This window comes from Hetaerina americana, unplaced genomic scaffold (genome assembly GCF_022747635.1).
Source record: "Hetaerina americana unplaced genomic scaffold, ioHetAmer1.1.p SCAF_47, whole genome shotgun sequence".
NCBI lineage: Eukaryota > Metazoa > Arthropoda > Insecta > Odonata > Calopterygidae > Hetaerina > Hetaerina americana.
The window spans coordinates 3,756,223-3,783,854 of record NW_027287063.1 but is presented as its reverse complement, the minus strand read 5'-3'; the positions used below and the strand labels follow the sequence as shown (position 1 = coordinate 3,783,854).

At 38.7% G+C, this 27,632-nt stretch overlaps 2 protein-coding genes across 3 annotated transcripts; both read left to right on the top strand.

The window, feature by feature from the left end:
- Positions 1 to 5,413: 5,413 nt before the first annotated feature.
- Positions 5,414 to 6,028, top strand: LOC139693347 (uncharacterized). The gene has a single exon (XM_071591472.1). It carries the CDS (start codon positions 5,414 to 5,416, stop codon positions 6,026 to 6,028), a length of 615 nt encoding a protein of 204 aa, XP_071447573.1.
- Positions 6,029 to 18,803: 12,775 nt separating this feature from the next.
- LOC139693351 (NADH dehydrogenase [ubiquinone] 1 alpha subcomplex assembly factor 4-like) lies at positions 18,804 to 26,207 on the top strand. 2 transcript variants are annotated; one of them, XR_011702040.1, is made up of 5 exons: positions 18,804 to 19,008; positions 19,117 to 19,208; positions 19,284 to 19,506; positions 25,162 to 25,515; positions 25,786 to 26,207. XR_011702040.1 is itself a non-coding variant. In XM_071591479.1 (4 exons), exons 1-4 carry the CDS (start codon positions 18,864 to 18,866, stop codon positions 25,281 to 25,283), a joined length of 582 nt encoding a protein of 193 aa, XP_071447580.1. In that variant the 5' UTR covers positions 18,804 to 18,863; the 3' UTR covers positions 25,284 to 25,578. The 2 variants fall into 2 exon arrangements, 1 of the variants encoding a protein (XP_071447580.1); XM_071591479.1 differs by lacking the exon at positions 25,786 to 26,207 and having other exon boundaries at positions 25,162 to 25,578.
- The last annotated feature ends 1,425 nt before the right edge of the window (positions 26,208 to 27,632 follow it).

The window sequence follows — 27,632 nt, the reverse complement described above, 5'->3', positions numbered from 1 at the left end:
ACTTCACCGACTCCCACATATATTAGAACTATTTAATTGCTCTATTCTGTTCTGAAAATATGTGCAATTTCATTTTATCAAGAGTCGAAGTACCTACCAAAATACATATTTAATTCTCCATTAATATTTAAAAGTGGAAATTACTGCTTATTTCGTGATAAAAATATTTGTGCACAAGAAGATTGGAAACACTCCCAAGTAAACATATAACTTCAAAATTAATCCCATTATCATTACAATGAATGGTATTATTGTATAAAAAAGTATTGTAGATATGGTGTTCCCCAAGCTCATTCTGATTATCCATTACTAAAAAAGAAAGAAAGACTTGTACTCATTCTGACTCGTAGTCATTCTGATTACTAAAGTAAATATACTCTTCATGATTTAAAAAATTTTTACTCAGGATACTAAGGGGAATTAAATAAAGAATTTCAATGTTGGGACTAGTCATAGATTAAAGTAAGTTTTTGAACGATTTTTGAATGATTCTTAGACCATTTAATAGACTTTTTAGACGTTAGTATAATACTTGTTGAAATTTTATGGTATTTATTTTAGAGTTTTTATTATTTTTGAAAATATTTGTAGTATTTTAGCTGAAATTAAATTTTTCATCATGCCAAGTGTCCCTTATTGGAAGGGTGTTTTGTAGTTATAAAGCATTCTTAAACAGAATGCTCTACTGGCGGTCGAAAGGGGCGTCAATATGGTGCGACACAAAGGTTATCGGGGAAATTCAGAATAACTACACCGAGTTTTACCCAAACAATCATATATTATACAACATCAGTCATAATGCACCATTTAGATAGGTATAAGCAAATTATGGATGGCTAGACCCTCGTTAAACCAACGCGAGTGCGGACAGCATTAAAATGGAAGAACATTACCTGGAAGAGGGTAAAGGCAGGGCGGACGCGGTCAGAGCCCTCGTCCATCGGTAAGGAAGGGACTATGGCAGGGTGGACGCGGTCACGACACACATAACCTAGGCAGAGCCCTCGTCCGTCGGAAAGAAAGGGAGTATTGCAGGGTGGGCTCGGTCACGATGAATGGAACCTAGGCGGAGCCCTCGTCCGAAGTTAGTCAGCAATAGGACACCTTGTCGCGACAAACGCAACATAGTCGAAGCATCGTGCCCTACCGGTCACCGCCAGATAACCGACTCCTTTTACGACGACGACGACATGCTTTGCCGTTTTTTAAGCGGCTTTATATTTCAGAGGTCGCCTAGTTTTGCTAGTGCTCATTGTCACAATATTTAGTTCCTATATCTTCCTGGAGCACCACCAGCGTCGTTGTATTTCCCTCTTATTATTTATTTAATTAATTTTTCGTATTGTTTAGGAGTGTAACATTATTTGGTCTTCTATATTTGTCATAGGGGCCTATTTTATTTTGTTTGGTTTATGTCATAGCTCCATTAGTGTTTTCTTTTATATTATCAAAGTATATTTAACACTTCGTCATTAAGAAAGTTTTTCTATGTTTGTTTTTTGGTACACCATCTCGTTTTCCTCCCAGGGGGGGGAGACCAAAAGCCAGCCTCAGTGTCTTCCTTTCTGTACTATTTAATTTATCCATCAGGCATCTACTGACTTGTCCCATCTACCCAGGTGCTGCGTAGGTCAATACTGGTCTTATTACTATCGTGGTACTGTATATTAGTACTTTTATGTCTTGAGGGGTAGCGTTTTGTCTGAGAATCGGTGCCAACTGCGACCTTACAGCGGTCGCCTTATCTCGTATCTGTTTAATATGTATTTTGAAGTTCAGTCTGTCATCCATGTCCACTCCTGAATATTTGATACTTTTACTCCATTCAATAGGTTGTTGTCCAATCCTGATACATTCGCTAGATATTTTAGGTGATCTTGGGTGGGAGAAGAGCATTGCTTTGTTTTTTTTGTGTTTATCTGCAATTTCCATTTTCTGTACCATGATGTTATCTCGTCCAATGCGTCTTGTGGTCTTTCTTTGACTTAATTGATATTTTTCCCTTTTACCAGGATTGCGGCATCGTCAGCGTAGAGGGCAGTTATACTTTGCCAGTCATTTCTATGCATTGGAAAGTCGGCTGTATAAATGTTAAATAGCAGTGGGCCTAATATGGATCCTTGTGGGACACCAGCTTTGGCAGTTGTACTGTCGCTTATTTCTTCTCCCCATTTAACTTTAAATGTCTTTCCGTCTAAGTAAGACTATTTCCAATTTTTCATCCATCTAGGGAAATTCCACGACTGCATCTTTTGAATTAGGCCCCCATGCCAGACCTTATCAAAAGCCTTAGACAGGTCAAGGAAGATTCCATTGTTTTTTTACTTTTTTATTGTAAGCATCACTTATAAAGTCTGTCACTCTATGAATCTGTTGTTCGGTTGAGTATCCCTGGCGGAATCCGAACTGTTCTTGCGGTATGACTTCCTTCAGCTCCGCATATCTCTTGATGTGCGGTGCTACAACCCTTTCGAGGAGCTTACCCAAGCTTGAGAGGAGGGATATTGGTCTCAGATTTTCCTTTTTAAGTGTTTTCCCCCCTTTTTTTGGGATAGATTTGATCAAAGCCTCCTTCCAATTTTTCGGTATCCAAGGGTGATTGACGCTTTAAAATTTTTTACTAAATATTGGCCGGCCGCTTCCGGAAGTCTTTTTATTATTTCATTCGTGATGTTGTCCTATCCCGGAGATTTCTTATTTGGGAGTTTGACTATTTCTTCAACAACTTCTTCTAGTGTGATTATTAGTTGCTCCTCCGGTGACCCATTTCATTTTCGGTTTGTTGTTTAATTTCAGCATTTTCGGCCCCCAGGTCGTTGGTCGTAAAAACCTTTTCATAAAATTTTGCCATATGTTTGGCCTTTTCCAGGTACGTCGTCAGGGTCTCTGTTATTTTTTATACTTGGGTCACTGGGTGGGCATTTCCGCAGTTTATTTGTTAGCTTCCAGACGGAGTGATTGTTTTTATTTAGTTCTGCTAGTTGCTGATTAAATTTAGCAGTCCTTGATTCCTCTATTGAAGTACTGATTTTTTTGTTATGATCTTTAACCCTATTTTTAAGTTCTCGGGTGCCTGGGCGATAGTATGATCTTCTAAGCGCATTTCTTTCTTTGATGAGGATTTTTACCTCGTCGCATAGCTTGAGATAACCATACGGCCGTTTCTTTGCCACCGGTATTCCTTTTTTACGCCTTCCTTAATGGCATTTGTTATTACTTCTACCATCTCATCTATCGTCTCAGTCGTGTCCGGGCTGTGACTCCTTCTTTCTAGGATTCTACGATAGCTTCCCTGAAGAGTTGCCAGTTTGCTAGCCCGTGAGAGGGTCGTTTAGTCCTGTCCAGGTTTGTTAGTGGTTTAGTCCCAATGCTTATTTATACCGGGTAGTGGTCGCTTGTTAGGTTTTTGTGGTTAATGACTTTCGCTGGACTTCTTATATTTTTTAGTATTACGAAATCGATGACGTTCTTGCCATATACCCTCGTCGGTTCGTTTGGGGCTATTATTTTTGCTCTTAGATCGTTTGTCCATATTTTGATAAGTTTCCCGTTTTTTTTCTTTGTCGGGCTGTCCCAGTCATAATTTTTAGCGTTAAAATCGCCACCAATAATTGTTGGTTCGTAAGAGTTTAAGAGGGCGTAAAATTCAGGTTTTACCATTTTTTTTTGGGTGGGAAATAGCAGGAGTATAGTTTTATCTTCCCTTTGTCCATTAAAATTTCCAGCCCTATGCTTTCTAGGTTGTTCAACGTTAAAATCGGCAATTCTGTGGTAGTCAGCTCTTCTCGTACTATGACTGCTACGCCTCCTGCAGCTTTTTGTCCATGTGTAAGAGCTCGATCGTTCCGCCTTATTTTATAGCCGGGGAGTTCCCAGCTAACGTCTGATTTCAGATGCGTCTCTGATAGAAGACAAATGTCCACTTTGTTCCTTCTGAGGAAGTGAAGAAGCTCGGGCGTTTGATGCTCTAAGCCCTCTGTTAACATTCCACAGGCAAATGACCAATTTTTGCTTTGCTTTATGTCTATTTTCCATGATAGTTGGCGCTTGTAAGTGTTACGCTGCTTATTTTTGTTATCATGTCCTGTAGCATTTGCATTTGTAGTTGCATCATTTTCCCAAACCCTGACATGGTTCTTATCAGGTCGGATATTTCGGGGATATGTCCGTATGTTTTTTCGGTTTCCTGACTCTCAGTCCTGTTAGTACCTGTCATATCCTTTCCTTCTTTCGTAGCTTTTTCTCGTTCTTCTGCCTTTTTTTGCCATGGATTGATGGTCGGTGCAGATTTGAAAGTTCTATTTGATCCCCTTTTCTCCGTTTCTGCAGGCGTTTTATTTTGTTCGTATTTATTCGCCGCTCTAATGTAGTCAGGGCATGTCCGGGTATAAGCTTCATGGCCTCCGCCACAGTTGCAGCACGACACGGGACTTGATCGGGGGCAATTCATGCCCTCGTGATCTCCCGCGCATATACTATATAGACCGCGAGGAATACAATTACATCTACTTAGGGCTGGTATATATAAAAAAAGAAGCGGCACTCAAACACAAAGAAGACACAAAACTATATTTATATATAATAATAATAATAGATATTTATAGTATGTACCTCTAGAAATATACTTAAGAACTAGAAAGGATAATTAATGCAACACTCAAACACAGGGGAAACATACCAAAACCAGGTAGATAGACAAGTATAAGCTAAATACACATGCAAACCACAAGCAGCTCTCTACACTTATCTCATAATTTATCTTAAACTTAATGCAAATTCCCTCCTACATAAGAACTAAGAATTTGATTCACCAAGTTAAGGTAGTTGAACAGAATATCCAACACAAGAAAAATATGTCAAAAATAATATGCAAGGATAAAGGCAACTGGAACAATGATGTCACTTTAACAACAAAACACGAAGATGTTACTTTGTAAGGACAATTGATAATGTAATAATTTAAGAGACTCAAACAGAATAAATACTTAAGTAGAAAAAAGTTAAAATAGCTATGTAGTATATAGTGATTATCGTTGTGTGTTTGTTTATGCAGATAAACAAACACACAACGATAATCACTATATACTACATCGGTGGGGCTGAGGAAATTATCAGTCATTTACGGGGTTTGTTTGCTGTGTTTGGGCTGCCAGAGCAAATCGTTAGTGATAATGGGTCCCCATTCACATCGGGTGAATTTCAAAATTTTTGTAAATTGAACGGAATCTTACACACATTCTCTCCTCCTTACCATCCAGCCACTAATGGTGCTGCGGAAAATCTTGTGAAATGTTTTAAAAATAAGATTAAGACTCTGCTGCATTCAGGGGTTCCATTGCACATTGCCTTACCACAGTACTTGTTTAATTATAGAATAAGTCCCCATACTGTCACCGGAGAAGCACCTAGCAAAATGATGTTTGGACGACTTCTCAGGTCTCGCCTGACTCTCCTCAAACCTAGTGTCAGCAAGACTGTAGCTCTCAGACAGAGACTGTTGGAAATGCCTCAGACCAGAGTGACACTGTTAAGGCGTTTTCGGGTGGGTGATGAAGTGTGGGCCAGGGCTTATGGGAGAGGTGGTTCAAAGGACTGGGTACAGGCTACGGTGACAAGAGTACTTGGGTCCCGGAACTACCATGTCCAAACCGAGCAGGGACACACTTGGCACAGACACATAGATCAGTTGAGGGGCAGAGCCAAAGTAGCAGAAGGGCCTCACACAGTGTGTGACGAGGTTAGCAGTCCTGAAGCAGTGAAGACGTCAGTGCATACCCCCATGTCAGTGCCTCCCTTAGTGCCTGTGTCGTCCTCAAATGAAGATGCTGAACTGAAGACGTCAGTGCATACCCCCATGTCAGTGCCTCCCTTAGTGCCTGTGTCGTCCTCAAATGAAGATGCTGAACCAGTAGGATACTGGGAGTCCAGGAAGGTAGACTCCACTGAAACTGTGAAGAACAATGTTGATGGTGGTCAAAGGCGATATCCTCAGAGGTTGAGGATTCCAAAAAAGAAGTGGAGTGTTTAAAAAAAAAAAAAAAATTTGCCCATTGCCTCTGTTTTTTTTATCATTTTTTTTTATTTTCCTGGGGAGGGATGTAGTATATAGTGATTATCGTTGTGTGTTTGTTTATGTGCATAACGATTGTCAACTGTTTAAATAAAGAAAGTCAAGGCACCGCCATTTTGGCGGCAGTCTCTCTCCTGCCTTCAAGCACGTCGTTTCATTCCAAGACACCACAAGCTATCTAAGATAAGGACTACAATAAAATGACTGGAGCAAATGATCAACTATCATGGTAAAAAAGTAAATTAGAGGAAACAGTCAATTCATTTCAATTCAATTTATTCATTCACCGTAAGCATAGAATTATGCATGGCTTTGTCAATACATGTTTTACACTTCATATCAATAAAAAAACATTATGCAAAATATCAAAACAATAAGAAAAATACAAATACATATAATTTACAATTTTTTTAGTACTTACACATTTCAATTATACATTTAAAATGGTATGCAGTAGAAAATCATGTACACTATAGAATAATTTACATAAAAGTAGTTTTTTCACGACACTTGAATTTAAAGGAACTTTTGATATTTCTAATATAAGCAGGCAATTTATTGTACATAAGTATTCCCTGATGATGTATCCCTTTAATCGTTTTATTTACTCTGTGCTGACTTACATGGAATGCATTTTGGCTTCTCGTATTATGACTATGAAGGTCACAATTTTTAATAAACATGTCTTGATTTTTGTTAATAAGAGACACTGTTTCAAGAATGTATATACAAGGAAGAGGTTTTTTTCAAAATAGGTTTACTGGGAGCTCTATTATTAGAATTAGTTATTATGCAAATAATCTTTCTTAGCAATTTAAATAATTTTGTGAGGAAGATAGAAGAGCCCTAAAAGGGAATACCATAAATGAGAAGTGACTGCGCGTAGCCAAAATATATAGTTCTCAATACCTGAATGCAAATGATTCCCTTGAGTACACGGAATGCATAACAGATTTGTGCAAGTTTTTGAGGTATTTATTCATATGTTCCTCCCATGAAAGACTAAAGTCAATCCAAATGCCTAAAAACTTTGTTACCTTTAGTTCTTTTATGGGGCAACTGTTAATTATTGAATTCAAATTTATTAACTTCTTCTTGAGATTGAAGTTTAAATAATGGGTTTTATTAACATTTAAAGATAGCTTGTTGTAAGTGAGCCAGTTCATCAAATTGTGAGTAGTTTCTGTTACCTCATTCATTAACTGAATGGGATTATGGTTATTAAAAATTAAGTTAGTATCATTAGCAAATAGTAATGTATTGGAGAGTGATAAATTTGCAGGTAAATCATTTATGAAGACTAAAAATAGTAGTGGTCCAAGAATGGAGCCCTGCGGAACTCCACAAATAACAGAAGTTGTACTTGATACAGATGAATTCATTTCAATATATTGTGACCTATCAGTTAAATATGATTTAAATCAGTCCTCTGCATTGCCTCTTATACCATATGTTTCTAACTTTTTTAAAAGAATGCCATGGTTAACTGTAGCAAAAGCTTTTTTCAAATCAATAAAAAGCCCTGCAACATGAATATTACTATCTAAGGCATTCCGTATATTCCTTGTAAATGAGAAAAGGGCATCATTAATGGACTTATTCCTTCTGAAGCCAAATTGATGATTTTCAATGACAGAGGATTTATCGAAAAAGGAAATCAATCTCAGATACATGACCTTCTCCAAAATTTTGGAGAAACCTGAAAGTAAGAAAACTGATCTATCATTCTCAATATTTTCCCTCTCTCCTTTTTTTAACAGAGCTTTAATTTTTGCAACTTTAAATTTGGATGACAAAGATTACAAATTTCAGTCAGTGGTTCAGCAATAAAGGTGGCAAAACATTTATAACAGCATCAGGTATACCATCAGGGCCACATGAATATTTATTATTTAAATGATTGATTATCCTCAATATTTCATTTTTAGTAACAGGTTCTAGATATATAGAGGAGGTATTGATGACCATTTTAGAAGTACCTGTGTTAATGGGTGACTGTTTGGGAGTTTGATTGACACCTACTTTTCAGCCTCGCAAATCATGTCTTTTGCGATGTCAACACGGTCTCTTTTTTGCATGAAATTGAGGTCTTTTGGAACCAACTTTGCTGCTACACGACGGAAACCCAAATCATTAACCACAATGTCTTGGGCGGATCCATAGGCAATGTTCAAGTCCTCCGCTATTTCTCTGATGGTTAATTTGCGGTTATTGACCAACATTTCTTTTACTTTATCAATTTTTTCACCGACTTTCGATGTCGATGGTCTGCCACTGCGTTCATCATCTTCGATTGACTCACGACCACTTCTGAACCGCTCGTGCCACTGGTAAACGACCGTTTTTTTTAGAGAATCGTTGCCGAAACACTTTTCCAACATTTCCTACGTCCGTGCGCCACTAAATCCGTTTTTTACGCAAAATTTAATACAAGTTCGTTGTTGCAAATTTAAATCCATTTCTGAAATTGTAAAAAATCGCCAACACACACAGAGATAGATGTACTCTTGGCTACGTAACTTTTGCAAATGTCAAGTTATGACACTAAGATTTAAAGGGAATATCAACAACAGATGTACCAATTTAACAAAAAAAACAGAACTCAAATCGGAACGATGGGAGCGCCACACGGTGGTTATTCCGGGAACTTTTTGATCGAGGTAGTACATATAGTTTGACCACTGTCGCGAAACCAATAGTAGCACGCTTGCACTTCTCCTACTCTCCCTAAATTCCTTAGTTTCCCCTCTCCATTGTACACTCCCCTCACCCTCATCCAAGGTCACCTTCCCTGCGTTAACAGCCTTTCCCTTGTGTCATCGACCGGCTACTGAACCTCCCGCTGCAAGGGTACTCGACCCTCACTCAATAACTAATTTGCAATCAGTCTATACTTAGGCACACATCGAACTTACCCATTTACCTGAGCTACATAAACCTCGCAAGCCCATTTTCCACACCACTTGAGTTATAACAGTGTAAAACCTAGGTGTTAAAACCTATATTAACTTTTAAAAAGTAATCAGGAATAGGATATCTACCCAAAGGTCATCCGTCCATGAATCGTAAGAGCGATTGCTCTCAAAGGCCCGCGTCACCAAGCTAGAGAGGATATTGGCAGAGCTCTGCTCCAGGCTGACTGGGTATGCGGCCGCCTCGGGTCCGGGGGCTTGCCCCATTGCCTCCCGGACTGCAAGCAGCACCAGTTTGGTGTCCCGGGTGCAAATGCTAATAAGTTGGTCTTGAAGGCCATGGTGGCCAGCCCTTCTTGACCGGTGGTGACCTCTTCCCCTCGGCCAGAGGAGTCGAAGGTGGCAACCAAGAGGTGCATAGCAGCCACGAGGTGGATTCCGGGAGAGGGGGTGGTGGAGGCCGCCCCATCCCTGTCAGCAACAGCTTCGCAGCCCTGTCCGAGGATGGCATCAAGACACCTGTTTGCGCAGCCAAGAGTGCACCCTAATCCTCGATGTCCTCCATCCCTAGGCGTAGTCCTGCTGGGAGGGGGGGAATCTTATTGCTAGGTAGTTCCAACGTCCGGCGGTTGGTGACCCCATTGTGGGAGAGGTCGGATAGGGATGTGACAAACCAGAGGGTTACCTCCTACTGTATGCCAGGGGGGTTAATTCATAATGCCACGGCTACAGTTAGGGCGACAGTCCGGGGCACGAATTGCTCCATGCTGTGGTTGGTAACCCATGTTGGCACCAATGATGCTTGCAGGTACGGGTCTGAAAGGATTTTGGGTGCCTTTGGGGACCTAAAATCCAAAGTGGATTGTGTGTGGGATGCATCTGGTGTGGACTTACGGTTGTCCATATGCAGCATTGTCCCGCGGACTGACTGCGGTGCTTACGCTTGGAGTTGTATTGAGTCTCTAAACGGAAGGCTGTGGAAATTCTGTCAGGACATGGGGGCTGCGTTTTTGGACTTGAGACCGGTGCTCGGGTCCTGTCGCGCTCCCTTGAACCGCTCTGGGGTCCACTACATCCCTGAGGCCTCAGTTTGGGTGGCTCATAGGATCTTCGAGCACTGAAGATATTTTTCAGGCCAATGCATAGGTTAGGTAGTGGAATAAGTTGAAATTTAAAGATAAATTTCCCTGATAGCAATATTATAAAGTGTTGGTCAACTAGAGGGTCTCACAATACTAGGGTGCCTAAAGAGATTTCTCGAAATACGTACAGTGCTAATGAAACAAAAGAACGAATTACCTATCACAATATAGACTGTTCGTGTATTAAGACACCCAAAAGACTCCATGGCATCACCAGAAAACAGACCGCAATGAATACAAAGAAGGTCATAGACAAAGAAATAATTTCCCTAGTAGTAGTTAACTGCCAAAGTTTGAAAAATAAGATACCAGAATTTCACCACCTCATTCATAGCACAGAGTCAGATATCATTATAGGAACTGAAAGTTGGTTAACAGATAATATCGCAAACAGCGAAATATTTCCAAAGTCCTTCACAGTTTATAGAAACGACAGACAGAATAGAGCCAGAGGAGGAGTGTTTATCGGGGTTAAAAACTCTACCATCAGTAGAGCTGAGTTATTTCCTGATAACTGTAAAGAAAGTGTCTAGTTCCTGATAACTGTATAGAAAGTGTCTAGTGCTCAGTAAGTATACCCAAGAATATATAGTATGTCTGTGCATATTATAGACCACCCCATGCTGGCGTTAACTCAATAATAGATCTATAAAGGCAGACAAAAAGCTTTACATCCCATAACAATGAGCATAGACTAATCATCGAAGGCAATTTTAATATTCTCACAGTAGATTCGGATTTGTACAGTTTTATAAATATAGGTAAAGACAAGGATTTATGCAAGTCCCTCTTATTGACGTTTACCTCAAATTCCCTACATCAATTAGTCACTTCATCAGCAAGAGGAAATAACATTCTTGATCTATTAGCTATTAATATGCCCGAAAAGGTCTTAAATGTAGGAGTTATTGATGGAATCAGCGATCACAGGGCTGTAAACACTAAATTTTCCCTAAGCGTAGAAAAGGTTAACAAACCAAGGAAAAAAAATTATTTATTGAATAAAGCTGACTATGATGGCTTAAAATGTGAGTTAACTGTTCTTTTCTTAGAATTGACAAATTAAGCAAAATCAGGTGTTTTCAGGATATCTGAAATAATTTTCTTGCGATAGCATGTTCATCAATATAGAGCTACAGACATAGTAAATATATAAGAGAGAAAAGGAGTTGGTACAACTTTGAAGTATAGAGGTCTAAGCATCCAAATCACCGCTGGTGACTCAAAGTAGACTATGGACTAACCGTGATAACTGGTGACTAAGTAATGGTGCGGGTCTGAGCATCTGAATCACAGCTGGAGAGTTGCTGTGGACTATAGACCAACAGTGATAACTGGTGACTAGGTAATTATATGGGTCTGAGCATCTGAATCACCACTGCTGACTCGCTGTGGACTATGAACCAATGGGTAATGGCATTATCCCCCCCTTTGTGCCTAGAGAGGGATGGTGATATTGACGAAGGGTGAGTGATGTAATCCCGAAGAAGTCAGTCTGGTACTCGCAATCCAAGAGGAAGGTTAGGCTGGGGCTCTCTGCTTGGAAGCGCCAAGCACAACCCTACTACATTACTTTAAACTCTGTTCTTCCTATACTATATTAAATTTGGGTTAAATTGGAACTGTACTATCTTAAGTTACTTTTTTTCTCCCCCCGTTTCTATCAATGAAATCCTGTCCACGTCATCCCCCATCAAACTCCTCAAAACACCCGTTTACCCTCAAGGCAGCCACTTGACTCATGAGGTACTTTCTGGTGTCACCAATATTCCGTTGAAGATGCAGGGATACATCTTGGGTCTCCAGTTCTTCTTCCAATGGATCCTTTGCCACTCTGGGGATAGCTGGCCACTAAGAGAGCAAATAATCTTAGAAACGGATTGTCCCTCCACAAATTAACTGGAAACAAGTCACCTTGGGAATATTCACAGCTCCCCTACCACCCTCAATGCCAAACCACAACTTGAAGCAATGGCACACACACCAAAGGCACTAGGCCATGTAACGGGGAAACAAAAGCTTCTCCCTCTTATACAGATAATTGGAGTTTTCAACCATCTATTCAAAACTAGTCCTATCTTGAAGAGGAATAACTTCCATAATTCCCTTTGCTGCAAAACATGAGCAGTTGTTGACTGAGTGAACAGCTTAGGGAACAGATTTGGGAACAATGCTGCAGAAACTGCTGTCATGTCAGAAAGGATTGCACTATGGGAAAGAGTCAAGTATATCAAAGGTCTTCTCGTTTAAATGAAAGTGAGAACGGTCATTTTGATGACCTAAACCTCACTCAGGACATATCGTCAACCATTAGAACTGGCAAGAATGCTGAAAAACTTTGCCGGAACCCTGCTTGAAGGCCAATCATGGACTTAGGAAGAGCTTATCAAGTTATCTGGAATAATGTGGAACTCCATTCAGCAAATTACATTGGAATATTTGAAGATGATAAGGACAAACTGCAGTATCCATGCCTTTGGCTAGAAGTAAATCTGTTATAAATAAATTAATGAGGGATTCAAGTGCATAATTAAGAGTAATATCAGGGTAATATTACATTAAGTATTCCCATGGAAGCCAATAATTTGGTGGCAAGAGCAACATTTGAGATGGAGTCCCCTTATTCAGTGGGCGCTGGCCTCAATTGGATGGCCGCTAATAATTGCAAATAAATGGAGATTCATATATTCCCTCGATGACGAGGAGACACGACACTGTATGTGTCTAACAACCCTTCCCTAAGTATCTCCTCCTTAGAATCACTTTAACCTAATCCCTAAACCTGTCTATCTCTTCAGTGTTCTCTTCCTGCTTAAACATTCTTTATTCTTCCCTCCCTCCTACCAGATACCTGCTATCGTCCTCTCAAACCATGACCACACGTGCTTATCTTCTCCCCCTCTTTTTACCTCTCCATCTCTTTAGTTTCTCTGTTTCTTTGGGTTTTCCAGAAAACCAAACCTTAAGGGAAAAAACGACCACAATTTGAAAATAAAAATAAAAATGTAAAAAACAACTCTGAAAAAATACTTTTTTTTAAACAGAACTATTGTTAATTGGAACCGGCCACCCGGCGGTTTGTTTGAGCCTTTTCCATCCAATTTTCAGAATTTAAAAATAAATTTAAAGCAGTTGCTGGGTGATAAACTTCATTGAAGTTTATTAAAATATTGGTTGCACGTGATGTAGAAATGTCATTTTATGCAAGAATATCTCATCTCCTACCGGTTTTTCTTGTCCTAGTATGTATTTATGTTCATTGTGAGAGTGATCATTGACCATTGCCACCAGGAGAATTACCCAATTGCAACGATATATTCTTAAACAAATTAACTTCCCCTCTTAGTCCGAGCCTACCTTACTCCTCCCTTCTTCCTCTAAAAGACATCAACATGACGTAACACAAGTTGAATCTTGTCTTGTACCTGAAGATGGTTCCATAAACTGAAACACTTTGTATGTTACAAATAAATCCATGGAAAAGTGCAAATTTTGTCTTTCTCATAAAGATGCAATGACCATCCCTTGATGGTAACACTAAGTGTCCCTTGTCAACCAACAGTTTTTCTGGATTTTTGATCTACAAGTACATGGCTGTAACCCTCCAGCAAATGGATATTACTCAGTATATGTTAAAATTTGAGAGGACTACAGGGTCCCACCCAAAAGTGGAAGGACTGATATTTTTACAAGAAATTTATGCACGATATACTTACATTGACTTAATAATCTTCAAAGTAAGCTCCTTGAGCTGCTACACACTTAGTATAACGTTGCTCCCATTCCCCGTACGCCCGCTGGAAATTTTCTTTGGGGATGCCATTGATGATGCTCGTTGAAGCCTCTTGAACAGCCTGTATCCAGTCAAAACGTCGTCCCTTGAGCTGTCTTTTCATCAGGGGGAAGAAGAAGTCCGGTGGTGCCAGATTGGGAGAATAGGGCGGGTGCGGCAACATGGCAACGCCGTATTTGGCCAGGAGCTGTCTGACAATGAGCATGCCATGGCACGGCGCGTTGTCATGATCTTTGGCGCACACCTTGCACATGGCCAAATCCTGTGAAATAATGTGTTAGACGTTGGATGCAGACAGACCCAACTGGTCTGCAATTTCTTCACTAGTTAAGCGTCGGTCTGTGTTCAGCAGTGTCCTCACTCTGTCCCAATTCGTGTCGGTTCTTGCCGTCAACGGCCGTCCAGAGCTATGGGCGTCTTCAACGAGCTCCCTACCCTCTTTAAACAACTTGTGCCACTCAAATACTGTGGAACGGCTTAAGGAAGTGTCCCCATAAGCCTGCTTGATCATATCGAGGGTCTCAGTTGCCTTCTTCCCGAGTTTCCGACAAAACTTCATGGAATAATGTTGCTCTAGATTCAGATTCATTTTGTTTTTCAACGAGGACAAAAAACTTGCTTCACTAAAAATGGTGTCCTCTCTCAACGACAGCTCGCAGGCAACTGAGGTTGGTGTCAGTCTGTTGCTTATAGCCCCCTCCACCTTACCCTTCCAGGCAGACCCCCCTCCACCAGTCCGTTTGCACAAGAGAAAATCAGTCCTTACACTTTTGGGTGCGACGCTGTACATCTACTTCTACATCTGCTTAATACATCGCAAACCGCTGCAAGGAGGTGTGGCAGGAGGAATTAGGACACCACCTGTAATTTAGAATGAAAACAGAAAAAAATTGTCATGCAAAAGCCACAAATTAAAAATCCACATGAAAAAACAAGGCATTTCTAGGGCTGTATATCATATACTATGTGTTAATACCAGTCTTGCAATTGCTAGTGATTACAGGGAGTATTACTACCAAGCATAATATGTTCAATATAGTGAGATTAATGCCATTTAGGAGATTTACTTAGTTACTTTGTGCAAAAATATTTACTTCATGACTTCATGTCAATAGGAAGTCCATCTGCATAACTGCATATATCAGTTCACTGTTCAGCTGATAAACCTGTGGAATGGAGAGTCTGTTCCCTTGCAAGGGTTTCGTGGGATGACGACCTCGGAAGCCATGCCTCCCCCACTGCCGGGCACGACACATGGCCAAATCGGCCGTGTGTCGTGCCCGGTAGGTATTCTCTCTAGTGTCTATCATTATCAATATTGGGAATGACAATTGGGGTGGTTTCCTGTTGCCTTCCTCAGTAGTGTTTTTAACGTGACACCATTACTCAATGGCCACCCCACTGGGGTCAGACGCCTTTGCGGCTGCCTCACTGAAGAACAGACGCTGCGTGGACTACCTTTCATCTGGTTCCCAACCTTTGACCTTTTTTTGCACCAGTGGCACCATCAGGAGCAGTTATCACTACTCCCAGCACAGCTCTAGGGATCATCAGAACGCACAAGTCCTTCGAACATGTCAAGGTGGTAGTCCATGGGAGGGATTATAAATAAAGACTAAGCAATCATCCTTTTGCTCAATTAACAAATATAAAAGAACTTTGAGTAGTATATGACTTACAGCTATATTTCCATCAACATTAAAACTATGTCCAAACTAAAGTATACAAATGGCTTGGATTTATCTTCCAATACTGTAAAAACTTAAAACATACTATATAGAGCCATTTAAAGTTCTGTTCATGTCATCAGTTAGGACACTCCATGATTACTGCTCTACTGTCTATCACCTTACTATAAAATCTATATTCATACAATTGAATGTATTCAAAGGAAATTTGTGCGCCAAATTGCATTCAATTTCAAACTTTACAAAGATCTTTATAGTTATCCTGAAATGTTACCTCTACTAAATCTTCCCTCGCATAATTTTTAAAAAATTAATAACATAACTTTTCTTTTTAAATTGCTTTAGAGCAAGATTGATTCCTCAGAACTAAGTGCAATATCCTTTCCTAATGGCAACAAACAATATCAATTCCTACGGTGAATATCTTTCCGAGTACCTTCTCATGACACAAGGCATGATGCACTCTTTGAAATTATACCTACCACTTGCCTATAAGCCAGATTATGAGAGATGCCAGCAGTTTTGATTGTATTAACCTGTTTTCTATTTCACCAGGATCCCCTGAAAAAAATTTATTAAAAATATCGGAAGAATTTTATAATGCTAATTATTATAGTGTGGATATCTGTACATGGCAATAAGTCATTCCCTAAGTCCATTTGCAAAATTTTCTTAATCGATGCCACAAAGTTCAGTTAATAACTGCCAGTAACATGTACCATTTTGTACCATCATCTGGCCTGTAACAAATACTATATTTATAATATTCTGTTTACATTTTTTAATTTGAATATTATTTAATATTGATATTTTGTCTAAATTAATAAATACAACTAGGCCTGTTTGCATACCTGTATACCATCTGAAAATATCTTTCATGCATTGTAAATTAAAACTCATCCTTAATTCTAAATGATATTTTCATTCTCCATAATGAGTATGTAACTTCATGTAATTTGTACCTGTATGTAAATGTTTTTTATAATTGTGGAACTAATACATGTTTTTGCCTTTCTTTTTGTAAAGGGCTTATTCCCGTAAATAAATATCTAAGTTATACATTGCGGTCTCATGACCCAGCAACTCCTGCCCATTATAAAGTTGAAGATTGAAAACAATTAGACTGAAAAATTTATCATTAAGTGATATGTAGCCTCCGGATAAATAAGATTCAGCTTTAGTTTTTATCAGTGTATCATATTGAGGCAAAGGATATCTCGGAAGTGTTTTGAACCTAAATGGTCAAAGCCATAGGGACATAAGGAGAAGAATTGTGTTAGGCAAAGAAACTTTCATAAGGAGGAAAAACTTGAAAATCAGCAGCATTGGTTTCCAAATTGAATGTGGCCTTGTTTTGCTGCACCATATTAAGAGCATGGAATATTTACCTACCAGGAATAGTTAAAATTTTAAATTATTTAATATAAGGTCTACATCTACATGCCTTAGGAACTTCACCTGGGATTCTCACTGTCCATTTTAGCAGCCTAAAGAGGCATATGGAACACATATGATATGAGTGACACCACGTTTCAATTCCATACTTCATTCGACTATAAAATGAATGCATAATGACTAAGAGATCCATTCCATCATCAACCAGACTCTCAATTTTTCTAGGTAGGCAACAACATATAGCAACTTAAGAGTTTATTTTATCAATATGAGTTTCCCAGGATAGAGTCCACTAAATAATAATCTCCCTTCATTTTGAGATAGTCTGACAACACATCAGGAATATCTGATAATTTGCATCATCTAGCTTTTTCTTTGATTATTCCTGGGAGTGAATGATGGAATCACACAGCCAAGATTTTCTTCTATACAAATATTTTGTCACTGTGATAGTTGAAACAACACATTCAAATAAATAGCAGGATTTCAAGTAACACTGATGGAATCTATGATCATTAGAGTTGGCTAGTAGACTACTACCCAAATCGCCTTTCAATGCATTAATAAAATGCTCAATATTGCCCTCAAAATACACCTTTTTAGAAATAAACCTGTCTGGGTGATCCAGCATGTAGGTTCACATAGAAGACTGGATATACAATAAAAATCATATATTTTAATAGAACTCATTTCTTTCTTATTTATCCAATACTCAGATAGTCATTAAAAATCTGGTACATAACTTACAAATAATACGCCAATTTTGTTTACTTTATTTCTGAGGGACAGAATATCACGGAGTCTATCGTAACTGAATTGTTACTTCTGTCTTTCTGCAGGGTAAACCTTCAGAAAAAATAACTATTTGCCAATATGTTTTCTTATAAAAGAAAGGTTTTTAAATGAGACCCTTTAAGTCCGTATCAAACATAATCTTAAAATATGCATACAGCCCTTTCGTCACTTTTAATTATTCCACCTTTGTTTACTTTATCAAATAATTCAATTTTTGCTCGGCATACTTTTCTATATCTCCGGTAGAAGTATCGATGCAAAAATTTCACGCATACACATGTACTTTACGTGGGGCCCCTCTTGCTGAGAAATCATCAACTCCTGCTCCAAAATTCAGAATACTTCTTTTTCTCCTCCTGTTTTCAACTGCCTTGAAGTTTTCATTGACAGCGAGATGGCAATTTCTGCAATGCAGTCCTATCTAATTCCCAAGCTATTTTTAAGTTTTGGCACCACTAGTAGCATTTTAAGGGCGGCTAAAAAGGTTCCTTCTAGAAAAGTGCCTTTTCTGTGAGGATGAAATTTTCAAGCTTCATGAATAACTGTGCGTTTTTTTTGATAAATGTATAGTGAAATGTGACGTGTAATCCCATATATCTTGGTCATATTAAAGGGCTTCTATTATTTTCACTGAGAAAAGAAGATAAGATGAAATAACAAAGAGTCATCTGAGCCACTTGAATCAATGAAATCAATCAATCGTCAATGAAAATCATTGACGAAATTTAATGATCATTGAATGACACAAATTCATATCAAGAAACCACTGCATCTAACACCCTTATCACATAAAAAATATGGAATTTCCAGTACTTTGCGAATATCAAAATAAACGAGGTAAAACGAATAGGATTGGCAAACATTGGAATAAGGGAAATCGGTAAAAGAGAAATTTAAATATTCCACAGAAATGTTATTCTAGTTTTCATTTGTTTTTCAACAGTTGATAATTGATAAACGTTGTTTGTCTGCAAGTAGCTGGTGAAGTGTATTTACACTCAGGTTAGTAATGTTTTTTAAATTTGCTTAATAATCAAAAGACGTTTTTCGCGGTAGTCTGTTGAAATCATGGGAGCAGCCGCATCTTCTCTGTCCCGGAGAATACAGATGTTAACCTTTGAAAATAGTGTCCATCGAGAAATGAGTAAAAATAAACCTACACCTGCTCCTGCTTATCCTTCTACCATAAGGGAAATTGAAAGACTGGCCAAAGGTTTTTCTTTAATGTATTCTTGGATCGGATAAGCATACTTCTGTTCAAAATGTAGTATTTTCATTTTTTCTTTTTTCACTTTTTAATTTTTGGATCTGGAATTTTCAGAAAATCCTCAGTTCATTGAGGAGCAGTCTCGAAAAGACGCTGAGCTATGCGAACGCTTGAAAAGGGTCTACTTAACATCCCATCATGTTGAGGTAATTTTGAATTACCTAGTGTAAAGCTTTTTGGCTAAAGCAATATTAATGTAAATGCAAGTACTTAATTTCCAGGAAGAGACCAACTCTAAAGCTTCTCTCAATGAAAAACTACTGCCAATTAGCCGGAATAGTCCCAAAAAAACAGATTTTGGCTTTCTGGAGCCAAATACAAGAGCCAGAGGTAGAGTGACACTGAGACAAGCTCTAAAATGTATTGCAGAGTACCAAGGTGCCCCAAAGAACTCTGTCGCCTCTACTATGGCTGCTGAGCATCACATTAGCTTAAAAATGTCTGGTAATCAGAGTTTTCTCTTAATATTTTTCTCTGGTATTCATAGAAATGCATTTTTTCATTCTGATATTATTTGCGTGAATTACTGTCGTTATTATTGCCAGTGGATGCATGGAACCTACAAATAATCTACCCTCCATAAGAGTAAATTAGGTAATTACATTTGGGCTACCTAAGTAGAAATATCTGATCTGCAAACACTCCACCCAAGCTCAAAATATGCAATTAATATACAATCCAATCAACAGTTCATCTAAATGTACATCAATACCCTAGGAGCCACCAAAAAGGTGTGTGGTAGGGGGTGCAGCACCAGGAGGAAAGGGTACAGGATGAGGGGGTTAGGGATTTTCAAAAGGATGGGGGAAGGTGGGGGGGAAACTTGCAAAAAAATACATATATATAACCATGCGCAGTTCTACTTTGTAGGTTAATACTTATTGTGTCGAACTGACTCATGGGGGATTTCAACAACAAGTATTCTGATCTCTTAGCTTTCTTGGAAAAAATTACATTTTAAACCTGTCAGTCTTGCAGTCTATCTCTCTAGTCTTATATTCGTGATCCCCCCGCCCATAATATGTTGGGGTTCGTATTATGTTCTTGATGTCATCGGAAAAGGACCTATCTTTAAATGTTTTAATAAGTTTAATCTATATTGCAAACTCTGCTGTTTAAGGGAATCCCAACCTTAATGTTATTGCAAAGTAGTTATGCTACGGCGTTGGTCATACCAATGTTTGACAAATATAGCCCCCCTCCGGGCTGAACTCGATCTAATTCAGAAATCAAAATTATCTCTTGAGGATCCCTTATCAGTATATATAGCATATAGTATAGCAGCATACTCTAGGTGGGGCCTGACTAGGACAAGAAAACATCGTTCTTCCACTTTTTTGTTGCATTTACCTAGCACTCTTTTTACAAACCCCAATTATTTATTAGCACGACCGCATATTTCTCGTATGTGCTTTCTGCAGGACAGATTGTGAGTAATTGTTACACCCAAGTATTTAAAGGAATCTACCCTACCTCTACTCTTTCTCAAAAATGTATTACTACGCAGTTGTTCAAATTTAATTCCAATTGCCATGTGTCGCACCAATTTTGAATTGCATCTAGGTCATTAGCCAACATGACTCTCTTCACAACTTTGAATTTCCCCATAAATTACTGCATTGTCGGTGAAAAGATGGAGCTTGCTATTAACTGCAGTGCTGAGGTCATTTATTTAAATAAGGAATAAGAGGGGGCCTATGACACTTACTTTTGGTACACCCGACGTGGCCTTGACAGTATCGGATGATATACCGTCCAGGATGACTGTTTGATCATGATCTCCGAAAAATTGTCTGTTGATGTTGTGATGCAAACTGTTGATGGGTGTTGCATCAGAAACACTACTGAGAAATTCAACAGGAAAAAACATCAGTTATTATCCCATGAATGAAGTCTGAACAGGATTATCAGTATAGGTCCTGGAAAATGTGGGAATTAACCTTCTGGGCCATGTGCCATGCCTGACAGTGGTAGAGGCAAGGTTTCTGTTGTCCATCTCAAAAAATGCCTTTAAAGTGAAGTCAACAGCAGCAACATATAAGAGGAACGAAACGGTTTGAATAGGGACTTGGAATGTTAGGATAGTGTTTAGGATGGGAGAATTAGAAAATATAAAATGGGAGATGGAGAGAAGAAATATGCATGATGTTTTAGATCTGTGCGACGTGAGATGGAAGAGTCATGGGAATTACTGGGGAGATAAGATATAGAGTAATATTCAAGAAGAAGAGGAGAGCTTGTGAGGAGTGGTGGTAGTATAAAACTAATATAAAACTAAGAAGTAGGAATGAGCATAGTAAACAGGGCAAACGATCGATAGAATATTATTAATAGAAGCTGAACCAATGAACCAGGTCATTGTCCAGGTCTACATGCCACCAAGCAACTCTAGGGAGGAAGAAGTTAACAGGGTATACAATCAGATAGAAGAAATATAGTATTTGTGGGTGTTATTTAAAGGAAACATTGAACAATGATGGGGGATTGGCATGGAGTAAGGTTGAGGACTATGCTCAAGAGACAGAAAATGACCACAGAGAGAATTGCACTTTTTTTCCATGAGAGACAGGTTAATCCTAATCAACACTTGATGATAACACCGCAGTAGACATAGGTAAATACATATGTATAGGTATATATGGAAAATTTCCAGGGATTCATAAAGATATAGCATTCATTATATTATGGTTATGCATAGATTTAGGAACAGTGTGCTCAATTTGCAGTTTCTGGAGAGTGGATATGGATTCAGATCACACTTGCACATTAATGAAGTATAACATCAGATTCAAGTGGATAAAGCAGTAAGGCGGTCGAGGTAATGGAATTTGGACGCATTAACTCGGACAATGAGAAAGGATTATCTGCATGCTGTAGAGAATATTATTAGTGAGGATAGAGAGATGTGCGCAATAGAAGAAAAATGGGACTAATCAGAAAGCATTTTAAAAAAAAAGGATAAATAAAGTTGCAAATGAAACTACAGGAACAGTAAATAGGAGCAAGAAAAGGGAAACCATGGATTATGGGCGAGATGATTAAAAAGATAGGCAAGAGAATGATATGGAAGAATGCAAATATAGAGTTAGGAATAGGAAAGTACTTAGTGTTGAATAATAATCTGAGACAGGAAACTAATAGGATGAAAGAGGTGTAAGATGCATTGTGAGGTTATGGAAAGTTTGCAAAGGAAGGGTGAAATTGGTGCTGTATATAGGAAGGTGAAAGCACTCCGGAAGTTACAGGGTAAAATTGAAGCAAACGATCAAAGAAATTTGAGGAAAATAATTATTTGAACCAGGAGACATCAAGAGCAGTGGAATGAATACATAGAGGAACTATGTGGTAGAGACATTAGGCTAGGAAGCTTAGACAATGAAGGATCATATGATGTAGATGAGGCCCAGGCATACTTGATGGCAAGATAGTAGGGGCATAAAGGAAATTGAAATCTAATAAAGCCATCGGGGTGGATAACACTGATCAGAAAGCAACAGTTAATCAATAGCAGAATCAGTGTTAGTTACTCCCCCAAAAATGGGAAAGGCAGCCCAAAAATGGGCAAAGCAAGTTTGATTTTGCACACAGCTTAAGTGGTACTCAGGATCATCCCTCTTAGTTCTCATTTGACCCGAGTAAGGTACTAATATACCAACTAATTTGACTCGTATGTCAATCTCATGTTCTATTAACACTGTCCAACTGCCTTTAAAATCCTCCATTTCTGTTTTCATCTATCGTCATATTTGTAACCAATGGCTTCTGGACCCTTTTCCTATTTTCCATTTCTGTTGTTTTGTCTGTTGCTTTCTTTTGTTTTAGATACTGCCACTTTTCCTCTCCTCGAACTCCTTACTAATCTTACTAGCTAATCTTCACTCATATTTATTCTTTTTTCATTCTCTAAATCTATGCTTAACCATAATGCAATCTTGGCTCCCCCTCTATCTCATTTCATTTTCCAAGGGTACTTACTTCTTTTATGGTGTTTAAACCAAGTGCAGTCAACAATCAAACCACTTCTACTTTGGAAAAATATTTTTTCCCTGTAGTCATTCATTTCTCCTAAACTAGACTCAAGTTCTCGTATCCCTCCCATTGCAATCACCACATTCAAATCCATCAGTATCAAATTTCTTACAGGTACACCTGCCATCATTTCATCTTGCTGATTGTGTCGAGTAGCTACTTCTTCCTCTCCATGACTCCTTGTTGGCATGATACTTGGATTACCAAGACATTTGTCATGCTTTTACTCCTACTAACCTAATTTGAGCACCGCTATCCTCCAGTTTCCAATGCAGTACTATAGCTACCTCACACGACTCTTCTCCACTCCATTATATATACTATAATCAAGGTTGCAATAATCTCTACAATCATCTAATCTCACACAAGCCTAACATGTCTATATTTCCTCTCCGCATCACTTAACATTCCAATGACCTATTCTAATGATGGAAGTCCTATTTTCGGTCGTTATCTAAATAGCTGTGCATGGATTTCATAGAATGATAGCTATTTCCCTCACTGCCTCCCTCCTATCCCCGGAGCCCAGATGCCTTTCCAGCTAAAGTACTGAGGAACTAATGGATACTGCATAAAAAACCATTCATCTCGCTCCTCCCCTTGACCTATCTGTATGGGTGACCCTCCTGGAAGGGATTATCATTCCTTTTTCCACCATGCCATGGTTGTTGTTCTTGGGGGAGGGAATTACATTTAACTGACTTGGAAATTCTCTTAGATAATTTTACTCTCACACTGAGTTACGAATTTAATAAGGGTAGCTAGCTGTGGTGAGGATATTTTAAGTTAATGCATGCGATTATCCAAAGTCCAGGACCTTGTACATTGATTTTCTGTCTGAGAATGAGATTTTGAATACAATTTATTATTAAATGATCAATGATTGGACACTTTTATATGTGGTAGTAATAGTTTTTTTTTAGGTGAGGCGACCGACAGCTGAGGTCATTTGCGCCATTAGGGAGGGACAGGAAAGGATGAAGGGTGGAGAGAAACCCGGCGTCGGCATTAGCCTACTCTTTACGAAAGGCACCAAGGGGTCGACAGCTTAACCTCCCATCCGACGGACGGCGTACTCACTCCGAGTGCCCTCCACAAAGCACCTTCATTGTAGGGATTGGGATGCCACTGAAAAATATCTACCGCCACCATGATGATCCCGGGCCCTCGGTGTGTGGGAAACCAGTAGGTTAGCTACCGCACCATCCTGATCCCCCTCAGGCCATAGCCGTAAACAATACATTCCACCATTGAAATAAGAGGGATATGAACATAATGGGGATCGGGATGGTTTAGTAGCTAATGCATAGGCTTCCCACCGAAAGGGCCCGGGTTCAAATCCCAGAGGAGGCAGATATCCTGATCCTTGGAGAGCACTTTGAGTGGAGAGCACTTTGAGTGAGTACACCATCCGTCGAATGGGACTTTAAACTGAGGACCCCTTGGCGTCTTTTGAAAAGAGAAGGCTAATGCCAATGTCGGGTTTCTCTCCACCCTTCATCCTTTCCCATCCATCCCTAATGGCAGAAATTGCCTTAGCTGTCGGTCATCTGTCCCTAAATACTACTACTATTAATAATTGTACAGAAAAAATCTTTGAATAAAAATAACGCACTTTAGGTACCTGTTCGCAAATGTCCATGGGCTGCAATAATTCCTCACCCAGCATCGTAAATTCTGGAAGGCACCAGAGATAAATTGAGTAGTTTCAGGCATAATGCGGTGGAATTTGAACATAATGAAGGAAAGATAGTGACAATTTTCCACTAGATAAGTTTCATAGTACAACCCAGTGTTGAGGTATTACTTCATCTTGAGGACCTGAGGATGATTTAATACATCAAAACCCAATCGTGCTATTAAACTTATCTCGCGGAAAATTGTCACTATCTTTTCTTTATTCTTTACCAGAGTTAAGATGCTCACCTGTAGTGTGAGTCCAATTCATTCTTTACACTAAGTGAATTTAGCGAGTACCTTTGTATGTTATTTTGTAAATAAATACTGAGGCCGATTTCTAACAATTTATATTCAATATATATTTTATAATAATCTATTTATTTATTCCAGAAAACATCCTCAAATATTTCAGAACCTTTGAGGTATATTTTCCAGATAACAATCAGAAAATTGGTGGGGAAAGGACAGTAATGTTACAAATTGGAGTGGAGAAACCAGTCGAGGAAAAGTGATGAGAGTGCTACAACTTGTACTGTCACAAATGTGCTTTGTTGCTGCAGACTGAAAATCTGATGGTCAGCGACGTCACTCAGGACTGAGCCTGGTCCTGACGGACGAATAAATTTGAAAGTGTTTACAATATATTAGCTTATGGTGAATGAATGTGTAAATGCTTATGTCAACCACTCATTTAGAGAAATCTGCAAAAATTCTAGAATTCTTTAAAGACATCCAATTTTGAGAGTAAGTGAGGAGTGTTGTTATTTTATGTTCAATTCCTGATGAAAACGATGTCCCTTTTAGCTGTGAGACTACTTTATATTTGGCATTATGCATGCAAACCCTTACAAAACCTAAAACTTGAATATGACCTATTTTAGTGATAATAGTGCACAGAAATTAGGCCAAAATTCATTGCATATACCTAATTGAAGTACATACACTTGATGGAAAAAAAGCTATGCCCTGAGAGCAAAAGCCTTAGATTTCACCAAAAATGTTGTCATCCTACAGATTGCCCCAATGAAGATATGGAAATTTGGAAGAGTAATGCTGTGCTAAAAGATCCGATGCTAAAATCAACTTCGTGGCTTGATTTTAAATTTGATTTCTGACAGATATAGAACATGACGCCACCCCTTTTTCAGCCAGAAAGTTATTGATGAGTTCACAGAGAGCTGTGTGTAGTAGGCCAAAGGCAGCCAATTAATTAATGTGTGGCAAGCTGGCATGCACTTCTATTGGTGGCAGACAGGTAGGCTTTATAGAATGGTCTTTTCAAGGCAGCTTTTGAAAAATTTTTGCCTATCCTGCAAAAAAGTACCTCAATACATCTCTCACCGAGGTAAAAGAGACCCAAATATTGTTTATAGTCATTTAAATAAATTTCAGTTGAAAGCTCATTCATTAGCTGATCACCAATCATTGTCAAATGAAGTTACCTATACAACTTACCTCTCTTTGATTTATTTTTTGTGAATTAGAAAAGAAAGTTTGTGGGCCAGTTTCCTTATAGAATATAGAAGGTAAGTAGCCATATTCACAACAGTTACCTGATAAAATGGAGCACATATGTTCGGAATAGAAAAAGGATCAAGTCTAAATAAATATACATTCAACGAAAATGTAATGAGAACATTCATTACGGAAATTTATGATTTCCAGTTAATGCATATTCTATTTTTACTTTGCCATCTATCTTAAAAGAATAAAAAATTGAAAAATATACCTAAACGCAATACCTAAATTTAAGAATACCAATAATTTCACAATTAAATCAAGGCATACCTTGCTAAACAACTATTTACTTCATATGTTATAATGAGAATTCAAAATCATTTACATTTTTCATTTAACAACAAATTGGGATGCCAGATTTAAATGTAGGCCTCATGGTACAAAGTGGAAAAAAGTGATGGGGTGGGATTTTCCAGGTGATGGTTTCTCGTGTTAAGTGCCCGAGTACAAACACTATCAGTGGTGAACATTTTTCCATGATGTTCCAACTGACGCACATGAGACATGACTTTGTGTCAATATAATACAATTTACGTAATCTTTACCCACAGGCGGATGTGTGGCAGGGGGTGTAAGGTCCTTGTTTCCAGTCAATTTTCTTCTCGCTGTGATCTTGCCAAGCATTGCCATGTGACACTAGAATCATTATTCGTTTAACAGCATTCAACTTGAATGATATGCAAATTCCTAAAAATTGAAGTTGAGAATGTAATTTTTGTTTCTCCAATGTTTCCAAACAAAGACCTTCCAATAATAATAGGACACTTTGCTGCTTCACAGTGCTTTTGTCCAATTGTAATTCTTTCTCCCGGGAAAACATGAGAGGAAGAGTTATGGACTAATTCATAGAATTTATGAGAAAGGAACTTGGTCAGAAGATTTCATCAGATCAGTGTTAGTTCCAATTCCAAAAGAGGTAATGTCAGCATCATGTGAAGACTATAGGACAATAAGTTTGATATCCCACACAGCTAAAGTTGTTCTCAGGATCATCAACTAAAGGATGGAGAGTAGGACAAATGATTACTTAGGGGATGATCAGTTTGGGTTTAGGAAGGGAAGAGGCATGTGTGATGCCATTGCGGTAATGAGATCACTAATCAAGAGGAACATAGATTACAATCAGGTTGCAGTTATATGTTTCATAGAGTTGGATAAGGCATTTGGGAGAGTGGATTAAGTTGAATTTATGAATGCGTTGCAGAACATGGGAGTACATTGGAGGGAAAGAAGACTTACCTGCACATGTCTCAAGACTGCTCAGGTGCGAGCTCAAGGCTGATGGAATCTGGATCGGCAGTGATAGGAGGAGTAAGACATGGGTCCATTATCACCAGTGCTTT